We start from the raw sequence: 15716 nt of genomic DNA on the forward strand, positions 1-15716 counted from the left end.
ATCCATCCATCCATCTATCCATCCATCCATATATCCATCTACCCATCCATCCATCCATCCATCTATCCATCCATCCATCTATCCATCCATCCATATATCCATCTACCCATCCATCCATCCATCCATCTATCCATCCATCCATCTATCCATCCATCCATATATCCATCTACCCATCCATCCATCCATCCATCTATCCATCCATCCATCCATCTATCTATCCATCCATCCATCCATCCATCCATCTATTGAATCATGCTACATTCTTTCACTGCTGTTAGGTCAGCTTCACCAACTCATCTGAGGCAGAGACGACGCCCACACCAAACGGGACGAGTTCAACTTCTGCAGTGAACGACCAGGAACACCTGTCTCAGAGTCCCACACAGTTACCGTCCCAAACAGAGCCAGTCAAAGCCAGTCCTCCAGGCCAGGAGACACCCAAGAAGACAAGTGTGGAGATCCCACAGGCCTTCAGCCCCTGTGGGGGACAGAAGGGACCCACAGGTGGTTCCACGGCTGCTGGGTTCTCCCGCAGTCCCCAGCCACTGCGGCCCAAGGCCCATACCTTAGGTGAGAGACTCTGCACTAGGGGAGGGAGAGAGAGAGAGTATTAGTATTAATGGTTTAAACAAAACTTTTTGTTAGTCAGTTGTAAAAAGCCATTTTAACACTTCTGACAGGTTTTTAGTTTGTCACAAACTACCACAGCGCCATCTAGTGGAATTTGTCATCCCCTGCAGACAGATTTAAGTTTGAAGAGATTATTTATTTTATATTTAAAAAAATAACAATCATTGCTTTATGGTAATCATTCCATCTATTGACACATTAAAACAAATGACATGATTTAAAGTTCCACACATCTCATCTCCAGGTTGTACTGGTGCAGTTGAGGTGAAACTGGGTAAAAACCGCACGGAAGCAGACCTGCGGCGCTACATTGACGAGCGGGACCGCTTAGAGAAGGAGAGGGAGGAGGTGCGGAGCAGCCTGGCAAACCTGAAGAAGGAGAAGAGGGAGGCCAAGGAGGAGCTGAGTGCCTGCCAAGGTTCAGATGCTGTGAACGTACAGTGCCGCGGCACCTGTGATGACGAAAACCAAGGTCCGTCTGACACTCTGATGTTTCTCTCAGACCCCAAGCAGCAGGCCGCGCTGGAGGCCTGTCTGAAGCAGAAGGAGGAGGCCTGCAAAGAGGCCGAGCACCGCAGGGTGGAGGTGGAGCTCCGCCTGGTGGAGGTGAAGGAAAGTCTGAAGAAGGTGGAGTCAGGGCCGTTCACACTGGGCACCACATTGGACAGCAGCCTTCAAGACACACCCACGGTGAGTGAGCCGCCTCGGTCTCAGAGGAACAGTGCTTTAATGGAACGACGGCTTGAGCGAGGGTGTCAAACATGCGGCCCGCGGGCCGGAATCAGCCCGCTAGGGGGTTCAATCTGGCCCACTTGATGGCACAAACATTACATGTTGATGTATTTCATTAAATGATTTCTTTTTTGCATGAAAACAAAGCTTATTACTTATTGTTAGTTGATCCTTTTCTTTTTTCTTAGATCTTTACTTGAGAATGCAAATACATTTTGTTGCAGGATACCGACTACAAGAAATGTCTCAAAGCAATAGTTTTACAGTAATATTATAATATTTTTTGGGCTCCTATCCTTTAGCTGTCCACTTGACAAAAAAAAAATAAACTAGTACAGTGAGAAAATAAGTACTGTAGCGACACTGAGAATCTCCTTCCGTTCTCTTACCCTCAGACTAAAACCGCATCTCTGCCTACTCCCCAAACATCGTCATCATTTCTATCGTCACCATCGCCGTCATCATCATCGTCTTCGTCGTCCCAGAACTCGTGCAGCAACCACAGTGCCGATCCAGCCTCGCCGGTTAACTCTGCCTCGGCGCTAAAGAGCAGACCGACCTCAATGATGAGCACCAAGGGCAACGTCCTTCAGAAAGCCAAGGTGAGGCCGGAGGTTCCTGAAAGACAAAGCCGCATCATGAATCACATTCTGTTACCGCCTCGTTTCACATTTGCAGGAATGGGAGAAGAAATCATCCACTTAGGAGAAGGAAACCTTTGGTCCTCAATGTCCTGCCAAGTTTGAACGGTCAACATCCCTCCCCCTGCCTCCTCCGGATCTTTCATCTTCACCACCTTCTTGCCAAAGTCTACGAGGGGGAGAACATAGCAGCAGGGCACAAGCTGTGTTTCCAAATACCACTGGATCATATTGGATTTAATGACTTTGAAAGTTCTAGTATGTTCTTTAATTGCTTGAAGGAGGAATTTGAAGTAGCGTTTTGGCCAGTCTAACAATTGTTCTTTATCATGCCAAATATGTGAACCCACTGCGGTGGGAGACCTGCGTACAGAAGCCCCTTTACTTTAATGGCCTATTTGTACACTTCTTGTAGCTTGGTTCATATATGCTGGTAGCCAAGATGTAAATATATTTACACCATTACTTGGCCTTTTGGCTTGTATTGCTAGCTAGACATGCACTTTTTATTCAAATAAAAATGTTAGAAAAAAGTTGACTGTTTATATACATTTACGATTGCTTCACATAAAAAAAAAATCAGGTGTTGTAATCTTAATTTCAGATTGTTTTTTTTATGTATACTTTTTAATCCTACCATCGCGCTACATTACATTTGAATAGCAGTAGAATATGGTTTGTCAAAACACAACGGTAATTGATGAATTTTTAGTATATTATTAGCACAATTTAAAAGCAATACATGGCGTGTATTTACACAACAGATGAAAAAAACCCTGAAGTCTAAAAAGAGATTTAAACGAAACAAACCTGACGCAGAGGTTTCACAACTCATACTTCATTATCCATGGCAAAATGGTGCAGAAGATGTGGGTTCAAATCCCCGCCTTTTAAGACACATTGTAGTTGTTAACTGTCAACCCCGCATAAACTTTTTTTTAGTACTATAAAACAAGGACTGTAATGAATGGACAATAACAAAGTGACGCAGATATACATATATGGTATAAAAGTTTACATCTTTGGTAACATACGAGGCAGCAGTCGAGACATACAGTTAGGAGGCACCAGGTGCGGTTTAAATAATTAAACATCCATTTTCCCTTTCATCCAACGACACCAACGTCCTCAGTTCTCAAGAGTCCACGAGTTTAAAAGTTACTGTGAATATAATGTAATGTGTGTTGACGTATGTCAGGCAGCGTGCCTCCGGCGGTGCAGTTTGTATTGATGCAGCAGCTCCTGGTGGCTTTTCTTCGGTCGGACTTTTCTTCTGAGACCAGCGGGCCTTGGGAGATCTCCCCTGGTTGAAGAACTCCGTCTTTCTGCAAAGCAAATCAGAAAAAAAAAAGAATAGCCACCAGGGGGCAACAGTTAGTGGTTGCAAGGAAAAGGTTGTTGACTCAGGAAGTAGGTAAATACACATTCATGAGTTTGTGGCCTCCAGCTGTGGGTTTTCATTAACTGTCAAGAGGTCCAGCTGTGGGTTTTCATTAACTGTCAGCTCTGTCAAGAGCTCACTAACCAGCAGTGATCACTGAGGAACATTCTTTCCAGATTTGTTTAACATCCCAGGGATAATTTTAGAAAATCAACAATAACACTACAGCCTTGACGACGACCCCTGCAACAGTACGTTAGAGAAATCTTTCTTTAAATCTAAGAAATCAGAGAAAGGTGTTAAGAATGAAAAGGAGAGAAAGGTTTTTTATTACAAAAGACACTGACTTTTTTCACAGTGCGGTCCTTCGAAGCCCCGGCACTGGCAGCGGAAGCTCACCCCCGACAGGATGCACTTGCCATCGTTCATACACGGGTTTGGGCTGCACAGGTTTACTGGCTTCTTTATTTCTGATTGATAATGAAAAGACCATAGAAAATATTTATGTCAAAGGAATACGTTTTTTGGGGGTTTTTTTTTTCATGTGGTTGAATATGTTTTTTTGTTGTTTTTTTTTTCATGTGGTTGCACAAAGTACTAACACAAACAAACAGAGAGAACATGCTGCAGGGAATTCTACAAAAACATTCTACATTGTACATACTACAACATGCTTTAACATAACATAGCTTTTGATAACATGTTTATATGACATAATCTAACAGGAAGTTTGTGTAGTTTTCAATATTCAATACTCTCACCCATGTTGCTCAAATCAGACAAAAAAATGTTTTTGTACTAGCAGAGAGGAGTACAGTAGTTGACCCAGTGCTCCCTTCCTCAGGAAGTTCATGTCTTATTTTGTAAGCGACCTGCTTTGTTTGGCTTTATTCAGCTATAAACAACTAAACCAACTGTGGACAAGGACTTCCTGTATCTGGGAGATGTTGGAGGAGGGCGTTTTTAAACTTTAATCCATTGATGGTAAAGAAAACAAAGCCTAAAAAATGAAATAAAATTAAGTAGATTTCATCTAGTTCACAGGTTGGTTTATACATCTGTCAGTGTGTGTTTTTTAGCAGCACTCCAGAATGAAACATACATTTGAATCTATTTAATGTATTCATTTCAATGATTTTTAAAAAAAATTTCCAGAATTCCTTTCCTACTCACCAGAACACAGCATCTGCACCAGGACGTCCTCAAAGTACTTGAGGTCCTCATAAGAAGGTGCAGTGATCATGTGCTCCTCTGATCCCACGACCTGCAGGAGCTTCTCCCTCTGGACATCTCCAGTGCCGACCACAAACAGTGAAACTCCGTTGTCTCTTATCTTCTGCGCTGGCACCACAGCGTCCCCTGCACCCGAACCGTCAGTGAGCACCACCACGGCCTTGTTGACGCCGGGTCGCGCCCCTTTGGCCACAGTCAGAACATGGGAGTGGATGTGAAGTAGAGCGGCGCCGGTGGAGGCCGCTCCGCCCTGGTAGTTAGCGTCGCCCACCGCCTTCAGGATGGCGGAGCCCGTCTCGTAGGTGTCCAGGTGAAAGACGGTGGTGGGTCTTCGTCCGTATACCACGAGTGCCACCTGGGCCACGTCGCGGTTGATGTCGAACTGGACAGTTAGGGTACGTATGAAGTCCAGCAGGATGGAGAAGTTGTCCGCGCTGACGCCACCTGAGGCGTCCACAGCAAACACCAGGTCGACTGCCTGGCCAAGGCAACCTGGAGGAAGAGTAAATGTTTTTTGGGGAATTTTTCCACACAGTTGTATGGTCTAAATTTGCTACTTCACTACTTTTAGTTTTTTTTTATTTTGAATATTTTATTCGAGGCAGGTCGGAGTGGTATTAGCTAAGAAGTAATAAATCAAAATCTAAGATTTTGACGGCGTAAATCATCACCTTGTTGGTCCACGCTGCAGATTTTGGCCTTGAGCTCAGGAATCTTGGCATTCAGCCTGTCAGGTAATGAGTAGGTGAGAGTCCTTTGGGGATTTCCTGTGATGTTGTTCAGCTGTTCTTTCAAGAATTCCGGTCCCACCGCTATAAGAAAGATCTCTCTGTCCCTTGCGTATTTAGAAGGCAGTACCACCTCGTCGGCAGCAGGGGTGGCAGTGAGCAGCACCACCACGCGCGGGAGGTCGTCCGCGACGTCGGCGAAGATCGGTGCACTCAAGAATCCGTGGCGTGTGACGTAGCGCAGCGCCTGTCCTGTGTTGGTTTCACCGCCGATGGACTGGAGGGCCTCCACTCCCTTCAGCAGACCCTTCAGGTCCTTCTTAAATTTACCAACCTGGGCTTCGACACGGGTCTCCCCACCGAACACGGCCAGGCCGACTTTACTGGGGGTGTCAGGACCGATCACCGTCTGCAGGAAACGCTTGAGGAAGGACTTGAGGCGAAGGAAACCGTCCACGGTAAGAGTGGCAGAGCCCTCCAGGAGGAAGAGGAGGTCCACAGAGCAGTCCAGGGATAAGGCCGGGGCTGAGGGCAGAGAGGGCAGGGCTCAGGTTGGACTGATAGTGGAGGTGTTTTACAGTTAATTACATAGAGATCCATTCTATAGATAAGCAGTGCTCACTCGCTGCAAACCTAAGCTGAGACAATAAAGGTGAGTAATACACATACAAACATGTACATTTGACTAAGTATTATTTCGTGTAATAAAAAGTACTAGAAGATTATGGAAGTAAATGTTCGGCGTCTAATTTTGAATTTCTAACCTAGAAGATTATGGAAGTAAATGTTCGGTGTCTAATTTTGAATTTCTAACACTGACACTTTCTAACTGATTTTTATTACACTTAATTTTTCAAAACTTAAATTTTTTGACAATTTTTTTGGACAGATTTTATTATTTTTTATTTTTCAGATGTTGAATTTCTTTATGCTGATTCTTTTTTAGAATTTTTTAAGATTACTTTAACATGTTGAATTTTTAAAAATTGAGACATTGATTATTTTAACACTGAAATGACTTCAACATCAAAATCAGATAATTAAAAAATGTCTGATTTTGGAAAAAATTCGAAATTCAAACCCTGGATGGCACACATCACACACATTTTTCCTTGCAATGTGTCTAGGAGTAAGCAGGTTTTACGTAGTTTTCACTTTTCAGGTAATGTGTGCAGGCAGGATGTAGAATACACTCTGGTTTACTGTTTCTATCAGTATAAAACAGGAGCATAATTTAAAGGGTACGAACAACAGTGGGGGTCTCCTTCGTAGCCAGGAGGACACACACAGTGGTAGTCCTCTGGACCCTCTGATACACAGGTTCCACCATTCAGGCACGGCTCAGAGTCACAGGGGTCTGGAGAGACGTAAACAAAATGTTTTGTAAAAACATTATTACTCCAATGTTTAAATATTAAAAATTGGTTGTAATGGTTATAGTAAAAAAAAACATGATCGATGATGGTATTTAATTACAATAGAAATATTGCAGACTAATGTTACATATATAAGTATATATTATAAAGGCTGGGAGTCGATTCAAATTTCTATCAGATTATCATATTAAGAGAGAATAATTAATTTTCAAGGTACATCGTTATTCCTTAATAAGATTTTTTTTCTTCATATTGCTGGAGCAGAAAAACAAACATAAAGCATTCAAATATCAGCATTCAGACTCAGTATGGTTATCACCTGGACAGATGGTCCGATGGCAGACTGTCTGGTGTCGTCTATAAGCCCTGTTGTACCTGCAACAGAGATTCGGTCGACCAGTATGTTAGCATTCGGTGAGTTCTGAAGAACCGTGACCGTGAAAGTCACGTGTGCATGAGTGTGTGTCGTACCTGTAGTAAGGACACAGCGATGTGTACGGGGAAAATCCTTTGCTGCCTTTCCAACACATGAAATTTCCCTGCAGCTCCTTGACCGTCTCCAGGGTCTTCCTCTCACAGAGGAATGACTCCACGCGACAGCCTAGACAGTAACCGGTTTACAAAGAGACAGGAAAGAGAACCGGGTTCATTTCAAGACTTCTAACCTTAGTGTTTGATGCTTATTTTGAGGGATTCAAAAGATACTTTGAATAAGATTTCTATGTATCTATAAACTCATGTCTATTGTTGTTATTTGTTGGTTTTTAACGACGAAGTTTCCTCGTATGGTCACATGACATGACATCAAACCCATGTGTTTCCTCGTATGGTCACATGACATGACCTCAAACCCATGTTGTAGAGCATGCATGGGCAAACTAAGGCCCGGGGGCCGGATGGGGCCCGTTCATCTTTTTAATCCGACCGCCAAACTTTTCCAAATTATATAATTTATAATATCATAATACTTCTGCTTTATCCCTGCAATACCCATGTTTCCCCAATAGATGGCGTAGAAAATGATAAAAGCATTTTAGCTAATTATCCTTTATGCATGAGTTTTACATGTAATCTATCTATCTGTTTGTGAGTCAAAAAGTATGCCCACGCCTGTCGTAGAGTGTATATTTATCTTTAGTGATGTCACTGAGTCCCACCTGTGGGTGTGGCGTTGCAGACAAAGAAGGTGCTTAGCGTGGTGTAGAGGCCGTTGACAGCATCGTAGAAATGTTCGGCAAAGAACACGTGGTTCTCCACGGGCTCACTGGCCAGCGTGTGTAGCTCCTCCCACCTGTAACACAGGCCAATCAGAAATCAGAAGTAGAGTCACTGTTTCTAAAGTAGAAGGAGAAAAATTTGATACCTGGGGTAGCGCAGACCGACGGCAAACAGGACCACGCCAGTTTCTTTGAGTTGTGCGGCCGCCTGCACTGTGTTGCCCTGGGACATCCCATCAGACAGCAGGATGGCGATGCGGGCCACAGGGGACGAGGAGTTGCGACCGCCCGGGAAACCCTTCCTCAAAACGTATTTCAGAGCTAGCCCCGTCTGAGTGCTGCCCCCTCTGTGGGTTCACAGGAAGAACGTTTTTTTACAAACAAAGAATCCATGTAGAATAAAAATACCCCTCCACCAGGGTAAACCTTACAGGAAGTCACATGTCGCGACGGAGTGACATGTTTGAACGCAATGTTATCAACCTTTTCCTTCCCTTTCTTTGTGGACTGGAACTCCAGGAAAACTTGGACTTGAATCTCCAAAAGTGTTATTTTGTACGGAGTTATTTTGGGATAAAGATAGTAAACAGAGACCCCGCGGTTTCCTCTCCTTCCTCTGCAGATGATGCTATGAATGCATCACCTTTAAGGGTTGGTTGCACTAGGACAAAAGTCAGATCTTATAATAATGGATGGATGATTAATGATGATTCATAAATCACAATAAATTACAATTAATCTTGATTAATTGTGATTAATCGAGAGGAATCCACGTATATATAAAAATAAAAGACAGATTAAATGTAAATAAAAATTCTGCTGCGAGTCATAACAGTGGAAGAAGTGAGGAAAAAAAAAAAACGCACCTGTAGGAAACTTTTTTCATGTGCTTCTTCAGCTCCTGCTTTGTGGTGTATGCGTCCAGAGGAAACTCCAGTCGAGGCGTAGAGCCGAACTGAATCACACCGACTCTGACCTTGGACAAGAGGGAGAGATTGATATTCACTTAAAAATAAAGTACAACAGGACAGGAAGACTTTATCTGTGGAATTCTCAAACCGCATCAAACCTTGTCTGGTCCAATGTCGAGGGTTTGACAGAGTTTGAGCGCGTAGTGTTTGGACCTTTCAAAGCTGCTTTTGCCCACGCTGTAGGAACCATCCATGAGGAAGAGGACGTCCATTGCTGCTGAACATCGCATCACTACGATTGGAGGGGGGGGAAAAAGTCATTTGTTTTCATCAAGATATGCGAAACAACGATGACTGTAAAACACTTGTAAGTGTTACTCGTAAGTGTCACACTGTTTGAGGAGCAAAAGAGTGATGTTATTTACACTACTTCTCCGTAGACTACACACTATAATTATGTTGAAATATGTCTGAAAAAATATGTCTGGAAACGTATCTGCTTCAAAGGAGCAGAACTTAACACTTAACGTGTAGCATGAGTGTAAAGTAAAAAAATAAATAAAACTAGAATAAATCATCCTCATGGCAGGGATCTCAAACTCATGGCCCACTGGCCACTTTAGGCCACCAACCATATCTGGTACCTGTTTGTTTTTGTTTTTTTAATAATTACGTTTTACCCTTTGCATTATTTTTTATTAATTTATTTTCAGTTGTTCATTCAAGAATGAGAGAACAAAAATATTTGTACCAGCTGCATGTCCTGTAGTATTATAAAGCAAATACTATACATGTATAATTAACAAAGAGTGGAGTATCATACAATACTTGTGAAAGTCAAAAAAAATGATTTTTTAATTTTTTGGTATGGAGCATTGGACACTGATGCGGACCTCCAACAAAATACAGTTGGACACCCATGTTTGACAGTTACGGATTATTTTCTTAATATATAATCATGATATTAATATTAGCCAAAAATTATAATAATATTTTAGCCAATTTACAGATAAAAAAAATTCAAAATAGTTAGAACTTTAATAACCCAGATTAAATTAATTATTAAGATAATACAGCATCCACATGTAGTCCACAACTAATAGTATTTAGTTAATAAACATTTTAAATATTTGGATTTGTCATTTAACCATTAAAATCTCCACTTTATTTTCAGTGACCTCAAAAACTCTCTCAAAAAAACGCCGGGATGCATGACTCCCAAAAAGAGTGTGTCCTGTTTCGTATCCATTCTATTATGGGATTATCTTGGTGAGGTTTCCAATTTCCAATTGTTGAAGGGTTAAAAAAAGCACAACCTACGTTTAGGTAATAAAAGAAAAGACATCAGCATACCAGAGCATGATTTTCTCTGCTCCAAAACCATTACTAAGCAGAAATCCTCCCCACTTGTCTGCAGCAGGTTTGTACTCGCCTGCAGCGAAAATAACTGTCATGTTAGAATGTGCAGCAGATCAGGAGGAGGCCATTAGAGCGGGCCTCATCTGTTAGTGTTTACCTCGGTTAATCTCACGCTCCTGAGTGTGATAACTGACTGATGGAACTCATCCACAATCACTAAGTTATAAGCACTTTTAAACAGAGATCATCCCAGAACCTTACACCTCACGGGGGATTTTTTTAAATTCAAAAATTATCTGTTCACAAAAAGATAACGGCATCACACATTGCATTAGCAAAATAGTTTCTTGCGGCTGTGTTCTCCAGACTGTGGTTTTCATATCGTACTCACTCTCTCCTGCTGAGTTGATTTTTAAGATGTTCTCATGGCTGGTTTGGATCTCCTGCACCGTGTAGCCCTGCTGGACTGGAAGAGAATAGCAACTTGGTGGTGAGTCATTCAAGGGTTAATGTTAACTGGATGTACTGTATAAAAAGAGAAATATTACAAAAGTACAATATTTGACAGTTCAGGAAGAATTCTAGTCCCACTGTGGCCACAAATCTGATTCTTAACACTATACATTTAAAAAAATCTCTTTAAATAAGTCGTAAATATTATTCAGTATCAACAAAAAAAAAACAACATACGAGATGCTGATTTCACATGGTAATGATGATGTAATTTCTCACTGAGCGTTTTTTTTCGCAGTACTCATTTATCGACATCGTATTTGTCTGACAGCAGCAGAAAAGACAACAAAAAGAGGGGGGGAAAAACCCTAAGATTTGGATGGAAATCTGTCCAAAGAGGCTGACTTTCAAATATATGAAGCGCAACCATTGCAAACAGCTACAGTAAGGCTTAATTAAAGACTGACAGAACCTACCTGATGTTTATTTCTCCTACGGGACATGTTCCCTGATTTATCTTGTAAACAGACAACCTTCTATGCAGAGGCCGCGGTCTCTAATTTCCTCTAAACGCAACAGCTTTGAAGCTGTTATTTTGAGCTTCGGGAAAATATGCATTGCGCTGTGTATAATGTTTCCAGCCGTAAACAAAACATGTTCCAGCACTATGTGAAAGAATGAAATAACCCGACTGTGATTTAGGGAAAAATATAGGAAAGAAAAAAAAGAACTCACTATCAAGTTAAAGTGTCATCTGCCCATATTTACAACCACATTTTATGCAAGAATTGCATTATGCGGGAATTTTCTCTTATGCGGCTTCTTCCGTTGTCAGTGGGCCTCAGCAAACATCATTTAAACAATGCCTGTTTAGCATCTAAAGCTCACCATCACGCATCAACTGAGCAAGAAGTACTACAGCATGCACCGAAACGTGTTTTTGTGTGTGATTTGGCAAGAAGTACTACAGCATGCACCGAAATGTGTTAGATTTGTGTGTGTCAGCATAGGAGTAAAAAGTGGCCGCCCTGACAAGGTGAAAAAAAAAGTCTGGTTTGCTCAGGTTCAAAGTCTTAACATGGCCAGTAATAAATACTGCAGATGGTGCTAAAGCCGTCATTTTTGAAAACATCTTAAAGATCATATCCCCGCCCGACTCCTGCTTCTGCCCTGAGGTGAATACCAATACCCTTCGGTGTGAGAGCACGACCAACGATGTGCTATAAAAGCCATGTAAAATCTGGCCCGCTTGAAAACGGCCAGCATTTTAGGCACAGGAGGCAGGACAGCACTTTTAATAGGGTTGAACGGAAATACTTCAGCACCGGCTGGAAGAGACAACGTCAAAGCACTTAAATTAAGCATTTAAAACCCTTTAAAATATAAAATAGAAATTTGAAGACCCCGTCACTTATCACAACAATGCTCATGATCATTTCAGCCAGCTCAGAGGCCTAGAAGAGTAGATGCCACAACAACACACAAACACACTGACCTTGGAGAAGAAGAAGCAATGTGAAGAAGAGGGACAGTTGGATATTGAGGTGCATTCTGGGATACCTGGAATGGGCAAAAAAAAAAAGGCATAATTAGAAATGAACGACATAATGTGTGCAGAATTATAGCAGTGTTTTTGTTGTTGTTGTTGTTTACCGACATTATACTATTGGTAATTGTACTTGGAGTTCCCCATTACTGCTTTTATAGTATTTATACAGTCACATAACTATGGCGGAAGCAAAAACAAACAAACAAAAATTTTATAAAATGTTTTATCTAAAATTAAAGTCAGGTACAGATTCAATCTCTAACCTTTGTTTCACGAAAATTTAGCATCTCTCTTTTAACAATGTTACATTTTTGATTATATTCAATTAACATTAGTATTTTCTAAAATAATTTTAGGTATTTGTAAAATATTTTAGTACTTGCATACGTCAAGGACTTGTCCTTTTGGGACAATGAGTGATATTTAAAACTATATATACATACAAACATACATACATACATATATATATATACATATATATATATATATAGCAATACAGAGACTCTACATAACAACCTGTTTTCTTAGACCATTCTGACAAAGGTCTGTCTATTAAATAATGATCCAGAGGAACAGGTGCAATTCTCAGATACTGTGCAATTTCTTTTCTGTGGCCTTGAGGAAACATATTTGAGATACCATTCATTTCTTGTATATTTCTGTTTTGGTTGCCCAGAAGACACATATTATCCTGCTCCGTGGCTTTATTTTGTTCATACATAGTAAAAATGTATTTTTTGTCATTTAAACACGCTTTATCAACACATCGCGATGACTGCATTTGAACTGAAGAATCACTATGGCTACTTTCGTCATTGTTTTGAATACGAAGTCTCATGTCTTCTGGGCTGGTGTGTCAGAAGAAATGTGTGCACATGTGACCTACGTGTGCGTAGGGCAGACCTGCCAGAGAATCCGTCCCCAGTCATTTAAACACGCTTTATCAACACATCCCGATGACTATCCGAGAATCCGTCCCCACAGGTAAGCTTGTGTGTACTTCTAGGACAGAGATAGGATTGTGTGCAGAATAGAGTTCCCTCATTAGAGAAGTGTGTGTGTGTGTGTGATAGAGATCTACAGAGCAGGTATGCAGGTGGTATGGGCTGATAAACATCACCTGGGACTATATTAATGATGCGTGCGTGCACACTCGCTGCTATGTCTACAGATTTCATTACTTCCATGGGCTCTCAATGTGTGTGTGATGCACACGGGCACAGGCGGACGCAAATGGACACGCAAACAGGAAGAGGACGTCATGCATGCCGACACATACGGCAGATAAACAGTGTACGTTACACACGTGTGCACTACACACACTCCCGCATGTACCTCTGATGCTTGGCAGCCTCTTGACAGACAGATTTCTGCATCATTCCTGCCTTCATCTTTCTGTCTCCCTGTGAACAAACCCCTCTTTCTACTGCGGCTGAGAAAACCAGGAAGTTGAATCCTAACAGTTGAATCACTGACTCATTTAATATATTAGCATCATTTTGTACCGAGAAGTCAAACAAGAGTGCGTTTACGTAAGTAAGAAAGCCTGCGGAACAAATTTCCTCTTTTGTAGCTCCATCTGTCACCAGTCTTGCTTTATAGTTTATTTTCCATTAAACATTTAAAAATAAAGAAAAAATCTTCCGCAATTTAATTAAATTGGAATTAGACCGGTTGCATATTCTAATTCTTTATATATATATTTTTTTAAAACAATGCAATCGCCCCTACTGGTGGCATATTGTTACCTCATACTTCCTACTGTCCCAAGACGTTGTTGACACCTGACATGGTAGCAGCAGTTCAAATTTATTACAGGGGTCAAATTATTTCCTGGCTGAACTTCTGCTCACTGAGTTCCAGCTGTTTCCTGTCAAATATGTCTGTGCCAGAAAAACATACACAAGAATCTGAAGTGAAACTGAACAGCCTGTTATACCATGGGATCAGATAAACTTATTTTATGAACATGTTCTGACTTTAAATGTCTTATTTGAGTCAGTCAGAGACTACAACCTGAAGTGTTCTCATTTCTTTACCTTCAAAATTCAGACCCTGAAAGACTCGACCCCCCCCCCGCCCCCCCCTATAAACGGATGAATATTGACACATTCCTTAAACTAAAAGCACTTTTACAAGGAACCAAATAGGACCTCCACCATGAAGGTGCCGTCTGTTTTGAATTGGGGGTCTGGCTGGAGAGTGCCTCTGCTCCGTGGTCTGTCATTAGAAAAAGGGTGCGAGCTTTAGGGCCAACTCCACACAAGACTCTTGTTTCTTAACCTGTACTTGGAGGTGTGCTGCCTTGGCTTCCATCCTAACAGTTAAAATGTCTGCAAAATGACTCACCGTACGCATAGCCAGGTTGAAGACAAATGGGAAATAAAGGTAAAAAAAAAAAATCATTTTACCACACAAGATACAGGCAGGTGTGGAATATTAAGCCATGTCTCAGTGTAATTTAAAATTCCTAACTGTGTGTTTGGATCATGTTCCAGTAAAGACAAACAGGTAGGCACATGTGGGGGAATATTCTATTAGAAGATGATTTGAACGTGAGAACCACCGAGGGAAGTTGAAACTGGTGCTTTAGTTTGTGTTGGAATCCTGTGAGCTACAACTTTGTATTTCTCCAATGATGAAGACATTAGCAGTACAGCTTCCTCCCATAGAATATCTGCAATTTTAACCCAATGCTCAAAAGTGCATTTCCATTCCACCTGATACGAGACTCTGTGCTAAGAAACACTTAGACAAAAGGTTTTATTTTTAGAGTTTGTTCTTGCAGATTCCCTCATAACAGGACTTCTATGGACACTCCTAAAACAGTCAACACAACTTTAAGAGGGGTCAAGGGTCAAGACCTTGTCATGCAACAGTGGGCATGGTTTACTCTAGAGGCTGAACACAATGACAGGCGGCTCACTTCGGCATTCATCACTTCAGGAGGATTTACCTTTAATCTACTGGAAGACCAAGTTGTCACTTTTTAAAGTGTAGTTTTTGACACTGGGAGATAAATCACCAATTGGTAGTTGGTGCATCACTGGTGTGAATATATTCAAATTAATCCCTTTGGAAGCATGTGTTGCTAAGTTAGAAAACAAGCGATAGTAAACAAAAGCATCATCATCATCATCATCTTCCTACCAGGCAGTGGTTCAGTCAGCTCTCAGGGTCTGCTCCTCTCTGCTCCTCCGTCACCGTTTGTTTCCTCACCAGTGAGATCTCCTCCAGACAGGAGAGCAGCGTCTCCACCTACTCACCACGCCCCCCTCTGGTTATCCTGTTGCAGCAGCCGTTCAGCTGGCCCGTAAGGCCAGGTATGGAGATGAGGAGGAGGAGCCGAGAAGTGGTGCAAAAGAACATAGTTATTACATTTTTTTTTTTTTTGTCTTTTCAATAATCCACAGCTACAATGACATTACTCTTTAAGTGCTATGAAATGTTTTGCAATACCTTTCTGTGTGCCTTCCTTATAACTTTGTGCAGCCCACAACAGGGTC

The 15716-nt window shown here is 41.6% G+C and overlaps 2 protein-coding genes across 5 annotated transcripts in view; one reads left to right on the forward strand and one right to left on the reverse strand.

The window, feature by feature from the left end:
- afap1l2 (actin filament associated protein 1-like 2) overlaps positions 1–2536 on the forward strand; it is a 44590-nt gene extending 42054 nt beyond the window's left edge. The window contains exons 17-19 of the mRNA XM_025057595.1: positions 1133–1320; positions 1758–1964; positions 2041–2536. Of these exons, the coding sequence (XP_024913363.1) occupies positions 1133–1320; positions 1758–1964; positions 2041–2067 (422 nt within the window). The 3' untranslated portion in view covers positions 2068–2536. The remainder of the gene's footprint in view (positions 1–1132; positions 1321–1757; positions 1965–2040) is intronic.
- The window catches only part of vwa2 (von Willebrand factor A domain containing 2), a 21384-nt gene extending 5754 nt beyond the window's left edge, over positions 1–15630 (reverse strand). The window contains exons 1-14 of one of the 4 annotated variants that reach the window (XM_008313768.3): positions 15361–15630; positions 12157–12221; positions 10600–10674; positions 9008–9141; positions 8805–8914; positions 8085–8285; positions 7879–8012; positions 7193–7322; positions 7041–7096; positions 6595–6702; positions 5289–5870; positions 4558–5109; positions 3732–3854; positions 2616–3328 (exon numbers count right to left, since the gene is read on the reverse strand). In XM_008313768.3, coding sequence (XP_008311990.1) covers positions 3198–3328; positions 3732–3854; positions 4558–5109; positions 5289–5870; positions 6595–6702; positions 7041–7096; positions 7193–7322; positions 7879–8012; positions 8085–8285; positions 8805–8914; positions 9008–9141; positions 10600–10674; positions 12157–12211 — 2391 coding nt within the window. In that variant the 5' untranslated portion in view covers positions 12212–12221; positions 15361–15630 and the 3' untranslated portion in view covers positions 2616–3197. Of the gene's footprint in view, positions 1–2615; positions 3329–3731; positions 3855–4557; positions 5110–5288; positions 5871–6594; positions 6703–7040; positions 7097–7192; positions 7323–7878; positions 8013–8084; positions 8286–8804; positions 8915–9007; positions 9142–10599; positions 10675–12156; positions 12222–15360 lie in introns of those variants that run through there. The other 3 variants (XM_025057592.1, XM_025057591.1, XM_025057593.1) reach the window with 3 other exon arrangements.
- Positions 15631–15716: the final 86 nt, after the last annotated feature.

The sequence above is a fragment of the Cynoglossus semilaevis genome, chromosome 8 (assembly GCF_000523025.1).
Source record: "Cynoglossus semilaevis isolate Cse_v1.0 chromosome 8, Cse_v1.0, whole genome shotgun sequence".
NCBI classification, from domain to species: domain Eukaryota; kingdom Metazoa; phylum Chordata; class Actinopteri; order Pleuronectiformes; family Cynoglossidae; genus Cynoglossus; species Cynoglossus semilaevis.